General features: G+C 45.4%; 1 protein-coding gene across 1 annotated transcript in view; it reads left to right on the forward strand.

The window, feature by feature from the left end:
- The first annotated feature begins 13,765 nt into the window (after nucleotides 1-13,765).
- Nucleotides 13,766-21,576, forward strand: part of MYO15B (myosin XVB) — a 42,624-nt gene continuing 34,813 nt past the window's right edge. The window contains exons 1-9 of the mRNA XM_069032911.1: nucleotides 13,766-14,903; nucleotides 16,179-16,351; nucleotides 16,427-16,488; nucleotides 17,592-17,655; nucleotides 18,391-18,500; nucleotides 18,948-19,022; nucleotides 19,417-19,513; nucleotides 20,031-20,134; nucleotides 21,271-21,334. Coding sequence (XP_068889012.1) covers nucleotides 13,766-14,903; nucleotides 16,179-16,351; nucleotides 16,427-16,488; nucleotides 17,592-17,655; nucleotides 18,391-18,500; nucleotides 18,948-19,022; nucleotides 19,417-19,513; nucleotides 20,031-20,134; nucleotides 21,271-21,334 — 1,887 coding nt within the window. The remainder of the gene's footprint in view (nucleotides 14,904-16,178; nucleotides 16,352-16,426; nucleotides 16,489-17,591; nucleotides 17,656-18,390; nucleotides 18,501-18,947; nucleotides 19,023-19,416; nucleotides 19,514-20,030; nucleotides 20,135-21,270; nucleotides 21,335-21,576) is intronic.

Here is a 21,576-nt window from a genome sequence, read left to right on the forward strand (position 1 = left end):
GGAGCTGCCCTCTCTGAGCTGAGGGGCAAAGAGCACTGCTGGAGGTGAAGCAAGGTGGTGGGTGGGAGAAGCAAAGTGATTGTGTCACCATCCTGCAATCCCTACGGGGTGGGGGCTGGTGCCAGGAAAGGCCCTGGTTCAGATTATGGTTCCTGGAAGGTCATTGCTGGTTTGTCCTGGAGTACCATGGGTGATAACACTGAAGGAAGACAGGATTGATCTGCCAGTGGATTTGGAATTGAAGCTGGTGAAACTGCATAGAGCAGTTTGCTCCTCTTGAAAATTTCCTTCCTTTATCCCTCACCTAACAGCACTTTTTTTTTCCAGCTACGAAAAAGAACAAAGTATTCTGAAATTTCTCCCCTGTAACTTGCTTGTAGCACTGACAGCCAGTGAGGAAGAACTAAATCCTCCTGGAATGGTGCTGAGTTGCTGTCCTTGGCACGCTTTGGAAACCTCTCCTTGGAAGCTTTCTTGTTTCAGGCTCTGTCTTGATCTTCCCAAGCAAGGCTGAGGGATCCTTTCCTACCTACAGCACTTGGATGGCACATTCTGCTCTGCAGGAAAAAATGGTTGTGGAGTTGCTCAGGTGGTGCTTCAGGCACCCTTACCTTCTACAAGTACTAATACCTCCTTTGAGACCTAATTTATTGCTAATGAGGTTTTAGAGAGCCTTCTCTTTCAGTGTCCATTTCCAAAGTAGTTTTCACTTCCTTATTTCTGTTTGCTTCATTATTTCCTTGTCTCTTGCTGCAGGACTGACGCTGGCAGGGAGGTGTCCTGCTGTTTCCACCTCTTGTGCCAGGCACTGATGCTGCAAATTTACAGGAAATTATGGTTTAATCAGCAGCTTCTGAGCTGGTGTGACCCTGTGCATGTGCATCATCCTGGTGCACCCAGCTGCTTCTTTCTGCTCCTCACAGATGGACTGATTCTAAAGCCTTTTCTGAGCATTTGTTTGTTGGCAGGCTTGGGAGAAGAGATGGGACAGTCCTGCTCAGAAAAGGTAGAAGCAATTTATTATCTTCTCCCTATTTTCACCCACATAACTTGAAAAGTCCAGTAGGTCCACTGAAAGAGTGAGGGAGTCACAAAAATGCTGCCATTACTTGTACACCCTAAATTGCATTTCGATTCAAAACCAACAGCAACAGAAAAATTAATCCAGGCTTCTTATTTTCCTCAGAGCACAGACCTGACTACAAATGGAATTGAGTAGTTTAGGGGTATGTGCTGAGATAATGGCAGATTTTTTTTCTAGCAGAGCTTTGGAACTAAAGGATTCACTGGAATGAGCTCCTTGACTCGTGGGCAGAGATGTTAAGAATCCTTTTAGAGCTGCTATGCCTAAAATATAGGAGAAATTGCAAAGGAACAAAGCAAGGCAAGACTGGAACTCATGAACTGTGCTTTCAGTTGTGTTCTGAGCTGAGCAGGAGGGGATGGAAAGGCTTGTGACAGAATTAGGGTGTATTTATGTGCTGTCAGAAAACGAGCAGCAAGTAAAATCGGTGATGGGATGAGATGGTCGTGAAGGGCGGAGCCTTCAATGAATGAATGTGAGCAGCTTTTGAATGTAATGGGGGAAAAAAACCCCTCTTCATCTCTCCCTTTCAGGAACTGCCTTCTGAGCCTTGTGGTTACTCTTAGCCTGCCCCTCAGCTGACAGTAGAAATAATGGCCTGTTTCTGATCAGAGGATTCAGCTGCTGCCAAACCCCTCGAATTTTGTGCCTACCTCTACTTTTCACTTGAACTGCTTGTCTGGGATCTGATAGAAGTTTGCTGGCCTTCTCCAAGAGCTAATGCTTTAATGCTTGGAAGCACTCCGAGGGCTCATTGGCCCTTATTAAGGTTATTGCCAGTCAGGCTTTGGCAGTGCTTTCCCCTTCTGCTTTGTGCAGCCTCACTGGGCTCTGGCACTGGGAAGTGTCCCTTGGCTGCAGGACACGAGTTGCTGTTAACACTCACTTGAAAGAATCCTTCCAGCCATGCTGGCACAGTTTTCCCTGACCCCCACAGACCCACTGCTCTGCAGAGGGGAGAGTCTTGGATCACAACTAAAGAACAAATTTTCCACATCTGAGTACACATATTGGGTCCCTAATATGGGATGCTGTTTTATAGTGGCCTGAGTTTTAGGTCAAATGCTTTCTGGTAACGTGAGCTCTTTTATAGGGTGGTGTGTTTGCTGCCAAAATTCTCTGCTCCTAGAAAAGCTTGGCCTGGAGCTCTTTTTTTTTTTTTTTTAACTTTTCAGTAGTAATGCAAGCTTTCCTCAGATGTTTAGCAACTGAATATTTGCAGAATTTATCTAACAGTTCTATTGGAAGAACATCATGTTGGAAGGAAAAGTACTTTTCATCTTGGTCATGAAGCCTGAGGCCTGTCTGGTTAGTGAGAGAACGAATTTTTTTTTTACAGGTTAATTGGTCTGTTTCTTAGAATATGGTTTGTGTCTATGGCAGCTCAAATAAATTCATGCCTGGACTATGGTCCTAAATTCAGCCTCCAAACCACTCCCTATGTGGCCTCATGGATTGGGATGTCTTTGATTAGAGCAGGAACTGGTATGGCTGAAAGATGAGACAGACTTTAGTGGAAATTTGCTTCTAAATCCCATCCATCCTTGCTAAGCCATGTTAGACTTTGTTATCTCTCTCAAGCGAAGACCAAGGTTGTGTTGCAGCTGTAGCTGATTCCCTGGGCTAATCCAGGTGGAAAAATTCCTTCAGTATCTGCCACAAGCCCTTGGTCACCGGGAACTCAATGCTTTCACTCACAGCCACAAACCCCAAAGTGCTTGGATTATTTCCATGCAGCACCTCAACCTCTTTCTCCAGCATGATGATGATGATGGGGGTGTTTGACAAGCTTCCCAGGTTAGGTGCAGCTTCCCAGAGGACCTGCAAATCCCTGTGTGAAAAGGCTGCTGTAGCAGTAGGATGGTCCTCAAGATCATCCTAGTGTTGGTTAATTTGTCCCAACTGTAGCTTAGGTAGAAACAGCCTCTCTCAAGTATGATTTTCTTGTCATGAAACTGTCATATCACCAAACTCCTTGTTTCCATCTTGCCTCTCATGCCTTTTGTGCATGTTGGCTGATCCATGGAGGGATGGGTTTGTTGGGAACACAACCAAGACAGGAGACCTAAAAGGCTCCTTGCACTTGTGGCCTGTTTAAGTATAGAGGAAAACAGATACTTTGAGGTTCTTCCCTCTGCTCACCTCTTCCCCAGCTAAATGAGTAGAAACTGAGGCTCTCCATCTCTTTGTGGCACAGCTCTTGTATGCAGAACTAAGTTGTATTTTAAAAGAGCTTTTTGGCAAGGGAGCTCTCTTTAAGATGGATGGTCCTGAGCACATGCTGACAGCATCAGGCAGTCACCCAGGGTTGGAAGGACCTGTACCTCCAAGGGCAGAGCCCAGCCCATCCCTGACTCTTCCCCTTCAAAGGACAAGGATCTCTTCCTCCTGTTTGCTCCTCTGGCAGATGAGTCTGTGCACTGTGTGCTTATTCCTCCAGCCTCTGCATGTTGTTCATTTGTTTAAAACCAATCTCCTGTTCTCTGCTTATGCTTAAGGCAGGGACTTCAAAAAATGGAGCTTGGATTCTGCTTACACTCTTCTTCCTTAAAGGGAACTTATCTTTATGAGATTGCTGTGCTGAGCCTTTGAAAAACAGGCTGAGCTCCTAAAAAAAACCAAATTGGCAACACAGGGACATCTCTGAGCTGCTGAACATCACCCCAAAGTCAGATATTGCAGCTCAAGCCCTGATGGGGTAAGAGTCCAAGGAAGCAGAGAATATGGCAGGATCAAGAAAAGGCTTGGTGTTATTTCTTAGGCAATGTATTGAGGCAAAAATGGCTTCAGCTATAGCTGAGGGAGCTTTATTCCAAACTGCAAGTTAGCCACAGGAGTGGAATTTGGGAGAGGCATTTTTCAAGGGTGTGATTGTTCCGCAGACAAGCACATCCTCCTGACTTTATTCTGACACAGATAAGAGCAGATGAAATGCAGGCTGTGACCAAAGGAGGTATCACAGTCCTTAATCAGTTTGATTACCTGTGATCTTGTCAGTGCTGTGACAATTTGCTCACAGTTCAGACCTGGTGATATTTGCCTGTGCTTTCATTACAGGAAGATGTTTTGAATGTCAAATGTAATGAAGATGTGAAAAAAAATCCATCTCAAGGAAATTCAGTTCTGTTAAAGTAGATCCATGAGGCACAGTTTCTGGAAATAATAAAACTTAAGCATTAAGTGATAGTTACTGACTATGGAATTAACCTTTAAAAAAGACTGGTTTCATTTTATACTTAACTTTCTGGAGCTCCACAGCAGGTGGCAATACCTCAGCCCTAAAGGCTCCTGAAGCTCTTTGCTAAAGAGCAGTGTCAGTCCAGGCACTGGGATTTCTGTTGGGCAGCATCCAGGGTCCATCCTCAAAACCCCTTGTTTTGGGACTGTGGTAAGTGGTACATGAGGATTTCAAAGTAAAATAATATCATGTTATCTCTCTGAAGTGCTTTGCCCTTTTAAACCCTCGGATCTTGGATTGGATGGAAACCACTCCTGCTCCAATTAATCTCTGTTAATAACTGATGTTGCACAGGCAGATTCCTCCTGACAGTTCTCTGTGCCCGTTCAGCTGTTCCTTAGAGGTTTGTTTGTTCAAACCATTAAAAAATCCTGTTTGAGGGTAAGATCTTCAACTACTAATTTTTAGTGCACAAGAAAAATGCTCATTTCTCAGTAACTCAGTTCACAGGCATGAATTAATGTATCAGAGCTCCATGTGCCTCATTAATTAATAACATGGGAGGCAGGAACCATTAACCTGGTAGATTTTCTTTGAGGAGAAGGAGCAGAAGGTAGCTGTGATAATTTCTTGTTCTGGATCTGCTTATGCACAGAAAGAACTCTCCATTGGAATGTTTCCTGCATGGAAGTGGCTCAAATTCTAGAGACCATTGCCTTGTCACAGTGATATCTGGTGAGAGAGATTTATGTGAGGATCTCTCCTGTGCACAGGGAGGTGAGACCTCTCATAAAATGAGGAGAGATCTATGTACAGAAGATTAAGGGAGTTAAATATCTGCAGTGGAACAGAGCATAAGATAGAGGGCAGTTAATATTAAATGAGAGAAAATGTTTGTCATCCTGTAAAATAAATGTCAAGTTTGGAAGCAATCCCCTTGAGAAGAGTCTTTGAGTGTCTTCAACTGCCTGGCTCAGCAAACAACTCCCAGTTTGTCTCAGATCTTCAGCAGCAAAGCATAATAACAGTGCCTGTGCCTCAAAAGTGTAAAGACAATATCACAGGGTATAAAAAATATGAGTGGCCTGGTATCTCATGAAAGTCTGTTAGTCCACTGTAAGATAATCTGCTTTTCACAGAGCCTCTGTCCAAGTTTGCAAACCAAACTTTCTTCCAGCTACTGTGGCCTTCCTGTACCCTCCTCCTCATTCCCTCCCAGAGTTCAGGAGCTCCAAAAGAGTTTCACCTTTGTGGCTAAGGTCTGTGCTGCCCTCCCGTGCTGCTTCTTCCTGCTCCCTTTCTTCTCTTGGTGCACATTTGTGCTTTTAAATTTGAGTTTTAGCTAACTAATGCCTTATGATCTGGAGTAAGGGAATAAGCAGGAGCAATTCCAGGCAAGCAGACCACTCATTTAAGATGAAGCTCAGCATTAGGTCAACTTACCTGTAAGATCAAATTGCACTGAGGTGACCACCAGAACTGGTGCAAAGGAAACAGCTGGGCAATGTAGAAGACCCTGGAAGGAAGGAGTGGCCCCACAAAGTCACTCTGGCTGTAACATGAGACCTCACCCTTAGCTGCAGGATTCCTTCTACCTTTATCTCTGCAAGCTTATTAGAATCTGCTGGGGATTTTCAACTACCTGGGTGTAATCATTTCAGTCTGCACAATCTGACATTCCACTTTGAGCCTTTGATTTGTACTTTAGGGGCTCAGCTGCTTTTTGCAAAGCACTCATTCCCACGGGAGAACAGCCCTGGGGGCTGTAGCCCACCCCCCACCATTAAAAAGCCTCTTGCTTTCATGTATAATTGGGTTAAAACCCAGTTCAAATCCAGGGCATTTCACTGACTCAAAGGAATTCTCTACCAAACAGGGAAGGAGAGCAAGGACAGCTCATTTGAGGCCACCCAGGTTCCTCTGTGTGCCCAGTAAAAAGGAAGTGTGATGTACAAGCATCACATCTGGAGTCCCAGAGCCGTGCAGGACTCAGCAGCAGTGAAGGAGCAGCAGGATGACCCACGGGCCTGTTTCTGGCTGCTGCCCATGCCCGAGCTGCTGCTGCTGCCACCGCTCTGCCAGGAGCTCCCTGGTGCTGCCAAACTGGTGTTACCAAACCAGGCCTGAGTTTAGTACAGGCTCACCCAGCCTTGCCTCCTCGGTTTGCTCCTTTTAGGCATGAACCACAGAGGTCACTCAGGGGATTAGAAGGTGTACCGGTTTGGCCAAATTTAGAAATATATCCTCTGAGAGAAGGCACAACCACCCCTCCCCCACCAGGTTCAGGGAAAAAAAAAAATTTCCTCGAAGGAAAGTGAAGAAGATAAAACTATTTATTTAACAAACACACGGGAAAGGAAAATGAGGTTAAATGGTAAAATCTTCTGCTGTGGAGGAAAAACCTGGGAAAGCATCAGAGTCCTCCCTTTGGTCTCCTCGGAGCTGGGGCTTGGCCCAGGGCCAGGCCCTCTGTGCCCGGTGGAAAGTCCTCCCGATGTGCTCTGAGGTTGAAAGCAGGCCAGTAGAAAAGGGAGAAAATCCGGAATTCTAGAGAAGGAAAAGCAAAGTCCAACTCTCAGTCTCTCTCCAGAGAACCAGAAACTGAAAACAAACTGGCCAAAAGCTGACTGGAGCCCAGCAGGCCGGGTGCTTCCTCGCTCCCCTGCTGCAGCTGGGAAAAAAACCCTCCTATCTTTATGTGACCTTGAACAAGCTGCAAACTGCTTTGAGAAAGTTTTGCTCAGTTTTTTTTCCTTCCCCCTCTCAGGCTCAGTTTAGAGGCATAGAAAGGCACAAAAAATTAATTTCTGGGCATAGGCAGCGATATGGGATACACATCATAAGGTCACCCCAAGACAGAAGGGAGAAGTCTGAGCCGTGTCTTAGCACAGGGCAGAGTCCTTCAGCTCACCCAGGTCAGGTCCATCCCTGCACAGAGCCTGGGGCTGTCTCTGACCCCGGGGATGGGGCCAGGGGACGCTGCCTTGCAGTGTAACAGGATCATCCAGCCCTGCTGAAGGCAGACAACTGCGCAGCAAAGTGCTCCTGAAATATTTAAGGGGGCTGTTTTCAAACCTGTGTAACTTAATTGTTTCGGTTTCTCCTTGCAATCATGAATACTTTATTTGTCTTCCTTGGGTTATGGCTGGGGAAGAGGCCCCTGGAGACCTTTTGGCCCATCTTAAAATAGCTGGAAGAAGGCAGCAGAGCCCTTACCAGTTTGAAACAGCGAGAGGTCAGGAATGAGAGGTCAGGAGTTCTCTCTCAGTAGCCTGGGGTACAGGCTCAAAGGAGAATATTTTCTGTCAGTATAAGGCAGTGTATGATATGGAAGCAAGAGTGGAGATATTTTATATTAATGTAATAGGGGGTGGGGGAGAGGGAAATACATAAAAAAGAGAAAACTAATTTTAAACAAGTTTTACAGGCTTCAAGGTTCTGACTGGATTGTCAATTCTACTTGCTGTGGAGTGAAACCAAGAGGAGACCCTATTCATACATTTAGCAAGTTTAATCTTAAAAAGAGATGTCCCTAAGAATAGCTTGGACCAATCTCTTTACCTGAGCTATTACCAAGCAAACAAGGTGGTTGGGAATTGATGCAAAGTGTCATTTCTCTGATCAGTCACAGCCAGTTTCTACTCTTTTATTTGTGTGATTTAGTAATTTTTAAAAATGGAGTTACCTTTTCATTTCTATTTTATGCAATAGCATCAATCCTTTTATTTTATGTAACTGACATAAGAAGAATTTGCAGTGAAAAGGTGATTCTGATGTGTTATCGCTCCCTAATAACTTTTTAAAATCATGGTGGCTGAGTGCTGCCTGAAAGGACCTGGTATTTGGTATAAATGAAGGAATCTTTAGGAAACTCCACTATCCAGTCTACTCAGGGATCTGGAGCTGAAATCTGGAAGGGTTTCATCTTTCCTGGTGCTTATCTCCCTCTCCCTTAACAAGATATGAACCAACTGCCAGCATCTTGCCAGCAGCACTTTAAAAGGCAAACAAGTATGTTCAGTCTGTGCACAGAATTCAGGTTAGAGGTGCTGGGACAGCCAGCCTGGAGACTGGGGTGGGGAGGGAGTATCTGCACAGCACCAGTTTAGCCTTTCTCATCTCAGATAGCTCAGAGCAGACAGGAGTCTGAAGTGAATGTGATCAGTGCCTTCATCTCGGCCATCCCAGGGTGAAACCCAAGTACCTCAGGCTTCTGACAAATCACAGAAATCAAAGAAGCAGCTCCGATGCTGCCCGGGCTATGCAGAGCCTTGAAGAGGCTCCAGCTGATACTGATGGAGTTTGTTAGAGCCGTTTCCTCCTCAGGAGTTGAATTTTTCAGAGCAGCTTCTCCTCCCTGCCACACACATTAGAAGCTTAGAGCTAAGAGCCCCGGGGCTTTTTTCCAAGATTCGTTAAGGAATTCATGATCCAGATGCCCTCAGTCATTCTGGGCTTTACAGGAGAGATTTCTCTTTTCTGCAGAGAGGGATAGAGTGTTATTTGTGGACAGTTAATAAAAGAACGTGATGAAATAATTAACTACACTGTTGCTCTACAGCCTCATTCTTGTGAACTAAGAGAAGTGGAGCATCCAGCAACAGAAAGCTGAGGTAAAATGTTTCTTGAGTTCTCCAGCTCAATCTCCAGTTTTTATCTTTGCTTCTTAGTGGAGGAGCCCTCAAGGTACAGAACGTGACAGCCAGGGGCTCTTGGACAGAGATGGACAAACAGGTCCCACCCAAACTAATGCTGCAAAGCATCTAAAATCTTATCACATTACATGTTTGGGTCACTTGTTCTGGTGGCTGGCCACACCTGAGTTCCTTTTGTTTAATCTCCAGCTCCTCTGGAAAGGCTTTTTGGGAGGGGCCAGGAAACTTTGAGGAGCCAGGGACATCCTCAGAGCAGTGAAATCCTGCTCTCCCTGTGCTGTCCCTTTGCAGCCTGGGGAGAGCAGAGGGAGGCTGCACGTACAGCTCACACTGAGCATTTGTGTCTGCTCTGTTACCTGATTTCTTGAGAATAACCCAGGCATGGCAAAGCCATCCCTGAATTAAACAGAGTTTCATGGACATAAGCACTGGCTGTGAGTAACCTCGGCCTGTCTGCAAGTAAGAAGAGAACGACTTTATTTGGAAATTTGAGTTGAAAGGAGATTTAGTCATTCTGCTTGATTTGGACTGAGATTTAGGCATAATGAGGGCAAAAACGGTGCCAGTTTTGCTGTCTTTTCAGTGCCGAGCTTTCCTGTTTCAGCAGAGAGCTTGGTATTGGCAAGGAGAGAGCAGAGGCTGAGCTATCCGTGCTTGGCTCCCTGGAATAAAACTCCAGGGATGCAGAAGAAAGGGGCCCGTGATTTAATTCTTTTCACTGGCCTAAGCTTTTTTTTTAGGTAGCATTCACTGTGCCTGGTCTGGTAGCCTCTTGCACTATAACAGATCTGTTCTGGTTTTGGAATTGATATTTTCAGTCTTTCTTTGGGGGTGCACCTCATCATACCACATCTGACCCTTACCTGGTGAAATCCCACCTCTTCTTTTATCCCAAACTCTGCAAGCCAGCTGCTGATATTGCTGGTTGAAAAGTTCAAAAGGTACCATGAGAAAGCTTGAATTATTGATGCCACTTTCCTTCCATACACGTGTAATTATCTGCTCTTGGGGCACAGCCCAGCCAGAATCCCTGTTAGACTGCACAGCTGGGCAGGCTTGCAAGAACTCTGGAACAGACCCTGGGCTGCATGGAAACAAGGATTGGGAGAGGGAATATGTTACCTTTGCATGGATGTGACCTGTGATCCAGGTACCAGGCAGCTCGCTGGAATCACTGCAGGTACGTTACAAAAGTGACTGTGCAGAGTGAGAAAAGAAGGAGTTTGAGCAATTTGTGCAGTGAATGAAAATAGAAACTTAAGGATTCAATTCCAGGCAGGTTTCTTTAATATTAATGATTGTGCTTTCCTCTGTATGAGTTGGGAGAATCCGCTGTGCTCAGGGAAGACAGACAATTCCCTACTGGTCTTAAAATAGCAGCGTGAGCTTTCTGCTCTTCTTTTTATCTGTAGGTTCATGCTGTGATTCTTGACAGCATTGAGGATCTCCTTTCTCTGATGTGAATTGTTCTCATTTCTTCTAAAAAAGGGAGAATGCCATCAAATTGTTCTTTTTCCTGTAGTGATTTAGGTGAAGTTGGTGTGGTGAGGGAAGCTGCAAAACTGATGAGCAGCATCTTTCACCTGCTGCAGTGTGTCCAGCCCACAGATGGTCCAGGGCAGTTAATCAGAGCAGGTCTGATGTCAAAGGAGTTGTTTATATAAGCAGTGATTCATCTTCCCATTCTCTGTAATAACAGTGGTGTTACAAACCAATCTGCTCTAAGACCCTGTCTCTGAAGAATTGTGAACTCCAGTTTTTTGCTTTCTAACTCAGATTCAGTCTGGGGTCCTGTCTTTGCACTGAGTCAAACCAAACTCCTGTGTCTAAGCTCCCTACAAATTTGGGCAGTGTTCCTGACCTTCCTCCTCATCCAAGAATTTCAGCATTTTTGTTTTGTGGAAGGCTTTAGCTCTGCAGACACATGACTATCTATCAACAGCACATAAAAGCAGACTTTTATTTATTATTTTCTCCTGCATTTGGCACTGTAGAGAAGCTGAATCAACTTTAAGCCCCCAGGAGGACAGAATATTAACAAATATTCTGTACTGAGGATTTAGGGTCTAATTCAGCTGCCATTAATCTCAGTAACAAAAGTCTTGTTGCAGGATTTAGAGATCTAGGCCAGGAGTATTGGGGTATTAAGTGCAGAAGGGGGGCTGAAATGAGGTGACCAGACACCTACACATGATAGAGTCCTGTTCAAAGAGTGGGAGGCAAGAGGATTCGGTGTCAAGAGATGAACTCTGCACTGTGCAGAGTGTCCAAGAGGGTCTGAATAGAGTCAACCCCAGACCAGAAAAAAAAAAGGCAAGTTTAGAGGGAACGCTGGGACACTGATTGTTGAGGAACCCTTAATTGTGTGTAACTGCTGTCAGGGCAGCAGCTTTTTGCTTAAGTATCAGAGTTGCAGCTGGGGGAATGGGAGATGCTGTTTTTCCCCTTTGCAGATTGTTCTGTGGTGCAGAACAGCACAAAATAGGTGGTACAGGAAAGGAGCCAACATTTGCAGTAAGACCCTGTGCCTTACACACACCAAATGTGCTTTCCTTAGGGCATCAGCCTTCCTGGGCTGTGGAAATCTCAAATGTGGTTTTGCTGCCCTCCTTGGAGTGACTGAGGTGAAAAAAACTTTTTGATTCACTGAGTTGTTTCTTACAGAGTTGCTCCCAGAGTACTGGAATGTACTTTTTAATGGCCTTTTTTCAAAATTTATTTTAATAACTTGTAAAGAGGCTTGGACAAGTTTCAGTCTGCAATCAGGTCATAAGATACTATGGAGAGTGGCTGGATTTCCATCTTTCCTGAGGTACTAAATTCTAAAAATTCTCATTCCTTGTCAGACTTTATAGCAGCTGTAAAGGTTTAAAGGTTTTAAAGCTTGCTGAATTGCAGTCTTGACTGCGTGCTTTTCCCCCACCCCCTTCCTTGGGGCAGGAAGATGCCTGTGGATAGAAGTTCCAAAAAGCTTGGCCAGAACCCTTTTGGGCTTGTAGCTTGTGTACAGACACTGCACCCCTGGCCACTGGGGCACAGGGTCAGAGTGTCAGACAGGTAAATATCTTGCCAGCATCCCATAATAGTCTAAGATCTGACTGGAGCCTTCTAGATGCTGGATTTCAGCCTTTAAATAAGTCAATGCTTGGTGGAGTTAGTACGAATCAGTAACAAAATCTGGACTGCTCCATCCTCTGTTACCCACTGACAGAATTTGTAAATCTGTGATGGGTGGAAATTTCTCTTCTGCCTGTGGAGAATCCACAGAATTGGCTGAAAAAACAAAGAGAAAGAAAAATGATAAAATGGAGGGAAGGCTTTAATGGAGAAAGAGATGAGAGGACAAAATATGTTATGGAATTTCCCTGTCCTGGGTGCTGGTTTGTTCCCTGCCCATCACTGGGTAATGTTATCTCCAAGACAGTTCCAAATACTCCCAACTAAAGCCTTCTAATATTTTTTTTCTTTGGGAAGATGTTGCAGATTGATGGGTTTTCTTGCTGTAGGATTTTTCACTTAGTCCCATTCTCCTCATCGACTCACTTCCAAGTTTTCCTTTCTCTGATCCATCATTTCCTTCCAGTTGTGCTCTGACTGTTCTGTGGTTTGGAGCCTTTCCTTGCAGTGCTTGGTGTTGGGAACCTGAACCCAGGCTCTGCCATCAGCACTTCATTCACTCACAGGGGCAGAAGTGCAGCCTGGAGCCCCAGTGGGATATCTGAAGCAGCAAGAGGTTGACTCATAAAAGGTCTGTATAATTGGAAAGGATAGAAGTGATGTTTTGTATCAGTCTGAAAGATCAGGACCAGTCCTTTGGGCACTTTTACATCCTTTATTCCATGCATATGATTAGAGGAAAGATACAGAGAGAAACAGGTTGACACTTGGGATACTGAACACTGCCCACACTGCCAGGCAAGGCCAGTGCACTCAGGGCAGTTGTGTGGAGGTTATGACACACTGCAGTAGTGTTTGTTTCTGACATTTATTTCACAGAGATCATTAGATGTGTTCCTCTCTTCTTCAGCACAGAGAAGGTTATTGGAGAAGCAAAAACTGAAATAAAACAATCATTCTATCTTGAACTACAGTGTGTCCAAACCTTTGTCAGCTGTAGAAGATCTTGGACACATGGCTTAATGATGGGATTCTTGGGGTGTCCTGTGCAGGGCAAGGAGTTGGACTTGGATGATCCTGATGGGTCCCTTCCAGCTTATCATATTCTATGATGGTATGGTTCTAATAAAAGAAGAAAAACAGGGTGGTTTGTGACAAAATAAGCCAGAGATTAACGTGGAGCAGGGCAGTCAGTTTGGCACTGCACAGGCAAGGCTCTGCAGACGTTTATTTGGCTCCACAGAAATGAGGCAAATTAGTACCCAGGAGCATCTGGCCTCCCTTTGTAGCTTATTTCACAGCAAAATGCACAACGTTTCCTTTCACAGGTGAGTCGAGATAAGCCCTCACCTACTCCTAAACACTGAGGAAATGCCTCCTTCTCGAGCCAAGACTCAGCAGAAAAAGGCTGGAAAAGAGAAGGTGTTCAATTGTGAGAGAAACTCCTCAGGAGACTCAAAGATCCGCTGTGGGAAGCGGAGGGAAGGTAAGAGCAGAGGCCAAGTGAAGGGCAAAGAGTCACTGCCTGGACAAGGTGACAGCCTTGGAGAAGAGCCCTTAAAAATCCAGAGGCTGGGGAGGCCTCAGGAAAGCAGAGAAAATGACCACAAGAAGTTATTCCGGAGAAAAAGAGCCTGCAGGAGAAATTACAAAAGTGAATCTGCTTTGGGGAGAAAACATGGAGTGTCCAGATTGGAGGGGAAAAAAGGGAAGGCCTGCCAGCAACAGGAAATGGCATCAGGGCAGGAGAGTGAGGACAGCAGTGACAAGGAGGGAAAAGCCATCACAAACAGAAAGAAGCAGAGTTTTAAAAAGAGGTGTGGAAAGAGACCTGGTGTTGGTGAAACAGGCACTGAGCTGGGGGCTGCAAAGGCCATCACAGAGCAAGGTGCTGAAGGTTCTTTTCAGAAAGAGAACTTGGCAGAGAAGGCACAGAACCCCAGGGGAAGGCACAGAGGGAATCAGGACTCCAAGGAGACTTCTGAGCAGAAATCAGGTTCTCAATCCCAAGGCAGTACAGCACAGGAAAAAGGTGAGAGGAGTGGGAAAAAGCAAGTTGAAAAACTTGCCAGGATTGTCATTGCTGAAAGTGAGGATGAAAATATTCTGGAAACCTCAGGTAACTCCTTCTCTGACTCCAGCAGTGAAGGCCATGGGACCCACAAAACAGATACAGAGGAGGCTGTGGTGGGCAGCACTTCCAGCAGTGAAGAGAAGAGCAGCTCTGCAGAAGAGAAGAGCAGCTCTTCAGAGGAAGATGGCCACAGTGAGAAAGAAGTTGTGCTCAAAGATCCTCCTGTGAGTGAAGGAAAAGGCTACAAGGAACTGGCTCATGAAAGCAAGGAAGCATCCATTAAACCTGAAAGGGAGCAGGTGACTACAGATGGAAAAATCGAATCTGAGGCTGAAGGCATTGAATTTGCAGGATTGGAAGCAGAGGAGAAGATGAGGAGGCCAGACAATGTGCTGAGACAACCAAAATGTGCTCCAGCTGAGAGCAGTGAGGCAGATGATCAGTTAATCATTTCAGGACTCCAAGTTAAGAGTGTTAAGAACAGAGGAAATACTGAAGTAGATAAGGAAAATATACTAGAAAATGACAGCGTTGAAGATATGTCGAAAGATGGACACGTGAATTCTGGCAGCAGTGAGGAGAGCAGCACTGCAGAGAACATTGATGAAGTAAAAGAAAATGAACCAGAACCACTCCCAAATGCTGTGAAAGCAAAACTCCACGTTCACCTTAGCAAATATGAACAGGAAGAGAAGGTGAATGATGAAGGCAGAGAGCTGCAAAATGGCTCTTTCCTCTCTAAGCAGCAGAGGACATTGAAGGAGAAATCTGGAAAGTGTGAGATCCCAGAACAAGGTGAAGAGGCTGGACATAGACAGAGGGACAGCTCAGACTGCAGCAGGCAGGACCTACCAGCACTGGTGCTTACAAAGAAATGCTCTTCTCAATCCCAAATCCCCCTCAGTCTGAAAAACCAGCATAAAAACGCTGAGACCAAACTATCACCAAGCCAGAAACCAAGTCCTGCCCAGATGGCTTTGGGAACCAGCTCAGACCTGAACAGTGTTGAAAGCATCTGTTCAAAACCCATGACTCTAGAAACTCTCAGTAAACAAAAGGAACCCAACATAGCTCAGAGTTTTGAAGAGAAGAGATTAAATACTTCAAGCTGCTCCACCATTACAAAAAAACCATCTGATAAGCACCTCCTTGGAAAGAAGAAGAAAGTTGGAAAAGTTGTTGGAAAATTTAAACAGAGTTCAGGCCAGTCTACAAAGGCAAAAAAAGAGAAAGCAGAAGAAGTGGTTGCAGAGGCACCTTCTGAAACAGAACCCGTGCACGGTGGGGAAGGATCCAAGCACTTGCACACCCGTTCTGCTTTTAGAGAAGTCACCAGCTGGCTTGGCCAAAAACCTGCCAAGAAAGCAAGGCTGAAAGCTCGACTGCTGAGTGTGGCACGTGCAATTGGTATCTCCAGATGGCTCTTGAAGAAATTTGGGAAAAAGAAGAGCAGCAAGCCTTTTGGATTCAGAAGCAGAATGGCAATCCAGATTCTGAGCACTGTGGGGTGGGTTGGTCAGTCTGGAAAAACCTTCCCTGGTGCAGCTGGACAGCTGGGGAGGGCTCACCTGAAGGACAAAGGATCTTCTGCTTCCTTAGGGGAGGGGAAAGGTGGTCCTAAAATGGTAGAGGAAGTGGGACATGTTGATTTGCCTCCTGGTGATTCCCCTCTTCATGGAAAAAGTTCCTTTCCATGCTTGGATGAGAAGAACGGTGCTACTGATGCCAAGTGTGCTGTAGTGTTCCCCAGAGTCCACAGCTTGGTTAAGGCTAAGAACTCCTTGTCCAGGGGCTCTGGCAATGGTTATTCCCTACAGAAACTGACATCTCCATCAGAGAGAAAATCTGTCTCTCCTGTGCAACAGGGTTGCAGATCCAAATGTGACCTTTCCAGCCAGAGAAACGGTGAGCAGGGCTTCCTCCCACGTCGAGAAGAGGAGCCAATTCATACCTCAGATTATTGCAGTGAGGTAGATGTCAAGGAGGGCTCAGTCCTGCAGACTGCAGGATCTGTGGTCACTCCTTGTGTGCACTGGTCCCAGCAGCAGGGGCAAGGATGTGACCCTGCAGTGTGGCTGAACTCCGAGCTGCTGCTGCCACGGCCAACCATCGAGAACCTGAGCAAATGGGCCATGTCCAAGGACCCCCAGCTGGCCAGCAGCCGTATGAGGGTCTGCAAGGACCAGTGGGAGGCAGAAGATCTCACTGACAACATGCTGGAGATGGAGTTCACGCAGAAACAGGTACAGGTATTGTCCCCAGTACTGGAATGGAACTGAGCTTCCCCTGATTTTCTGTCATGTATCTGTGCATTTCAGGTGTACGTGTGTGAAGAGCCCTGTGCAGAAGCTGAGGAGATTGAGGATCTAACCAGACTGGAGTAGGTGTCCTCAGTGTCTGCAGCTCATTTGGGTCACTGGGGCTTGCTTGTTATCCTGCAAAGGTGGCTCAACAACAGCAAACACATAATAGATCCTTACCTAGATATATTTTTTCTCCGTGGGAGAAAATAGAATTAATCGTATGCATTCATAGCTGTGTAACTGATGCTCTGCTGAAAAACTAAGTAAAAGACTGAATTTTAGTATTTAAGTTATGGAACTACACTGAACTGCTGGGGAGGAGCAGAGGTGCAGAGGGAACTCCTGGCTGTTATGTGGAGCATGTCCCCAAGCTCTGCTGCACAGAGAGTGCACATTGAACCTCTGCAGTCACACCCCAGGGACAGCAGCTCAGCCTGGTGAACAGACTTCTGGTACAGTGCATCCCTAGAACTCTGTCTCTCCTGTTAAGTGGTTCCCAGTCCTGAAATGGGATCTAAAAAAACCCCCCAAAATACTTAATGGGTAGGGGAAATGAGGTTTAGAGGCTGATGTGACTTCTGTGGTGTAGCAGAAGGACAGAATTGGGAATTTAACATGCCATTCTTATTGTATGAAGTGAGTGGTAAGAAAGGACAGCCTGCAGGATGAGAGGCACTTTTCTATGTTCTTTGCCTACTGATATTGGCATCTGTGACTTTAGTGGCTTCTGTTGCCTTCAGCTGTGAAAAATTCAGGTCCTACATCTTTAAGAGCTGTTAAACCATTGGTTCACTGCTTTTGTTGAAAGAGGAGCCCCTGACACTGTTTCTCACACATCTTCCCCTCCTGTCATCCTGTTGAGATAAACACCTGTAAAGGCTGTGCAAGGAGCTGTGATCACACAGAGGAAGTTCTGAGCTTTAAATGCTCCATTCTTCGATGTGTTTAATCCTGGAGATGTTGGAACCACATGAAGGCAGTGAAGAGTTTCAGTCCTAGCTCCCCACAAAACCCTCCATCCCCATACAGGCCATTCACTTAAGAGTTGGACTCTGATTCTTGTAGGTCCCTTCCAGCTCAGAATATTCTGTGATCCTTGAGAGGGAAGAAAGGTTACTATTGAATATTAACACATGCAAGTGAAGCTTGTGGCTGATGAGTTCCTTTCCTCTACTTGTAGGGAAGTCTGTGAGAGCTCAGTCCTGCTGTGCCTGAAGAAGAGGTTCCATCGCAATCTCATTTACGTATGGATAGTGATGTTTGGTTTGGTTTTCTTCAGTGCTTATTCATTCTGAACAATGAGCTTTAGGAGAAAATAATTTATATTATGCTATCAAGCTTTAAGAATTCACCAAGTATCTCACTCATTGCTGGGAACAATGATAAAAAGGATACTTGCACAGCTTTTGCTCAGAAATCAGGTAGCATGAAATATTTGGGGTAAAATCTGAGTGTTCCAGAGTTTCTCTGTAATTTTGGTATTTGTTGCCAATCTGCAAGCTACTTGGGTTCCTTTTTAGCTTCAGCTGCTCCTAGTGGGACTCACTTATTTTAGCAAAGAAGTTCTGAGTAAAAAATTGTGGATCTCGAGAAGAAACCCTAGAGTTTCTGCAACCATTTCACAGTGTTGCAGTCCAGATCTGGTTCTGGATGCTTAATTGTTCTTTTTTCCATTTACTGGCTCAGATGTTCAAACCTGTGCCTGTAATTTCCTGTAGAGCTTGGAGAATAGACAGTGGCCAGAGAAGATGACCACAGACCAGTGAGTGCTCACTTATTCCAAATTATTAATAACAGAGATTTGAAAATGACCACTGAAAAGCTGTGCCCTGGATAAGTTGGCAGTATAGTCAGAATAAACAATATTCCTTTAAAGGGAATTTCTATATTTGTATTAATATATGCATTCAGCTGCATTCCTCATTCAGAAAATTCTAAGAAGCCACCAGGTTTTTTCCCCTTTCTTATTTTTGTCCTAGACTTACATTGGGCAAATTTTGGTTTCTGTGAATCCTTTCAAAGACCTCAGTATCTACTCCGAAGATGTGGCTACCGAGTACCAGCAAGGGACTCTCTCAAAAAACGCCCCGTATGTTTCTCTTTCTCAAATAACTCTCTAAACCCTGTTCTGTTTGTGCTCCAGAAAGTATTTTGCTTTCTTCCAGTTCTCTGGTAGAATGGATTCATTCTCTGGATGAATGTCACACGAAGTGAACAGCCCATTTGGCAAAGCTGTAGTTGCTCGGGCCTGTAATTCTACAGAGCTAAAGTTCATCCCTGGAAGTGTCCAAGGCCAGGCTGGACAGGGCTTGGAAAAATCAGGTCTCATGGAAGTCATCCCTGTCCATGGCAGAGGAATGAGGTGGTCTTTAAGATCCCTCCAGCCCAAACCATTCTGTGACTTTTAGGTCAAGTTTCTTTGATCAAGACACTGGCCCATCTCTAATGTAGATCCCCGACGAGGAACCTCTCGGTGCTGCACTTGTGAGGTGGAAATGTGGGGTCACTTAACGGGGGTTTCTTTCTGTCCATCCAGACACATCTTTGCCATAGCAGAGAGGGCCTACACGCTGTCCCAATCATCAGGGCAGGAGCAGTGTGTCCTCATCAGGTAGGAAGTGAAGGGCTTTGTTGAAGGTCCTTTAATTTCTTTGTGTAAAGCTTCCACTTTTGTATTTCACTGTTTGTAAGTTGATCCTTCTGGCTCTTCTGTGAGGGCTGCCAGTGGAGAACCTGAACAAGGTGGATTTTTGTTTCACTCTGCACAGATGCAGTTTGAATTTAGTTTCACTTCAGAGCAGTGGGAGAGAAGGAGTCTGGCATTCCCCAGGGGAATCCTATTTGGGCCCATTTTGTCAGGTTGTCTCGGTGTTTCAAGCAATGGGTGGTAGATCTCCAGCTGTAAATCAGCCCAAGCCCTCTGATTTGCTGTAGCAGGGCCTCTGATGTGCCTAGATGGGGTACTTCTGTTTTGATACCAACTTCTTCACCTCTTGCTCCTGCAGTGGGCACAGTGGATCTGGTAAAACAGAAGCTGCCAAAGCCATTGTGCAATACCTGACCATGCTGTACCAGGGATCTGACAGCCACAGGATCAGACAGGTAAGAGGCAACTGAGCTTGGCTGGAGGCTGTGAGGGTTGGGCAGGGAAAGGAAGCCAAAGACAGGGGAGAGAGGCCATGCTGCTGATGTTATTTCTTTGGCTGGGCTTGGGATGGTTTGTGGTCCAAGGTGAAGCTCCCATAAAGAGACAAGGACAGCTGGTATATCTGTAGTTCTGTATTTTAATACCTGGGGGATCTGATGCTGTGAAAAGCTCAGTATCTGTTTGAACTGAGAGCCTTTAGCAGAGTCTGGGAGGTGAATCTGAACAAACACAGAGCAAAAGTAAAGTGAAAGATTACAGCAGTGAGGGTAAAGAGCTCCCAGAGCATCTCACCACTGGCTAGAGTTAATGACACCAGGATATATTTAAAAAGACATGTTTTACCCATGCAAGAATTATATCAATGAAGTCCCATTTCTTAATATATTTTCAAACCAACAGGTACATAAGCCCCTTTTGAGTTTAAAGCCCTGTGATTGCTACTGAAGTGTTCCCTCCCTCTTTTCTTTACAGCCTTCCAATGTCCTACCCATCCTGGAGAGTTTTGGAAATGCAAGAACCATCCTCAATGACAACTCCAGCCGTTTTGGAAAGCTGCTGAATGTCCACCTGCGACAGTGAGTTGAAGAATCCCCTTGGGGTCCCTCCAGCTGCCAAGGGGTGCTTGGGTGAGACCAGGTGGGGCAGTGCTGAGAGCTCACATAATAACCCTCCCTCCCCTTCACTCTTGTTATCCTCAGCTTAGGAAGAGGGTGAGTTCACACCCCTATTTTGCTTTTTTTGTGTTTCCTCCACAAAAGAGCAGATCTTACTTCTCAAGATGAGTGTTAGATTAAGAACATAAAAATGGCTGGACTGGTTTCTACCAAGGACCCATCTGATACCCTGCTGTGTCCCCAGCACTGGCCTCGAGCACTGCCTGAGGCAAGAGCAGCCCAAATACACACAATGCTTTTCCCTAACATCTCATGAGCTCTTCAACATTTGCCACAGCTCAGCAGTTTTCCTGAATCTCCAGAATTTTTCCAGTTTCCTCTTGGACTCATACAAACATCACTTCATGCCTCTGCAGCAGCCCTCAGCAAATGTTCCACAGGTCTAACCAGTTCTGTGAAAAGCACCTTTCTGTTTTGAGCCTGCCTCCTTTCGAACTTCTGGGTTTGGTTGGTTTGTTTGGGTTTCTTTTCTGACTGCTGTCAAGCACTGAGCTGATTCTTTCATGGAACTGTCTATCAAAACCCTCAGGTCTCAGTCCTAAGGAGCAATGGTTAAATTGGAGCCTGTCTGTTTGTATGTGAAGCTGGGTCTGTACCCATCACTTCACATTTATCTACAGTGGGTTTCATGTGCCATTTCCTTGCTCACTCACTCTGCACTGTAAGGTCTGTCTGCATTTATTCACAGTTGGCCTTCATCCTCATTGCCTTGAATAATTTCATACAAGCAGGAAGCTTTGTCCCACTGCTGTTCAGCTCCTATATCACTCATCAAACCCTCAGTTGCACTCACAGGTCAGGCACAGACACTCTGTGGAACTCTAATGGTTGTTTCAGACTGTTAAGAGGATTCACCTTTATTCCTACCCATGCTAGGACTTTCCTTCTTATTCCATGGTTGCTTGGTTTCCCTGAAAGTCCCACCATTTTGGCAAAATATTTTGGAAATTCATGTAGATTATGTCCCTTAGATCATTCTTGCCTGCAGAAAACCTGTCCCAAGCTTCTGACAGGATCTGTTGTTGTCTTGTGCTCAGTGGCATCGTGGTGGGAACATCCATCTCCCAGTACCTGCTGGAGAAGTCTCGTGTGGTGTTTCAGGTGAGGACCAGTGGCCCCCTCTCTCCCTTAACATTTAATCTTAAATTTACTGTTGAACAACAGGGCTGGGAATTAGCATGAGAATTGCTTTCCATTTCTTCTACTAGCAAGAACTGTGTCCCCTCTGTGTAGCACAGCGTGATCACTTCTTTTATTTGAATAAAACAGGAGGTTTCTCTGCCTTAGGTTGAATTAAGCCACTTATTAGGGATTACTGAAATTTAAATCTTCCCTCAATTAGT

The sequence above is a fragment of the Aphelocoma coerulescens genome, chromosome 18 (genome assembly GCF_041296385.1).
Source record: "Aphelocoma coerulescens isolate FSJ_1873_10779 chromosome 18, UR_Acoe_1.0, whole genome shotgun sequence".
In the NCBI taxonomy this organism is placed as follows: Eukaryota; Metazoa; Chordata; class Aves; order Passeriformes; family Corvidae; genus Aphelocoma; species Aphelocoma coerulescens.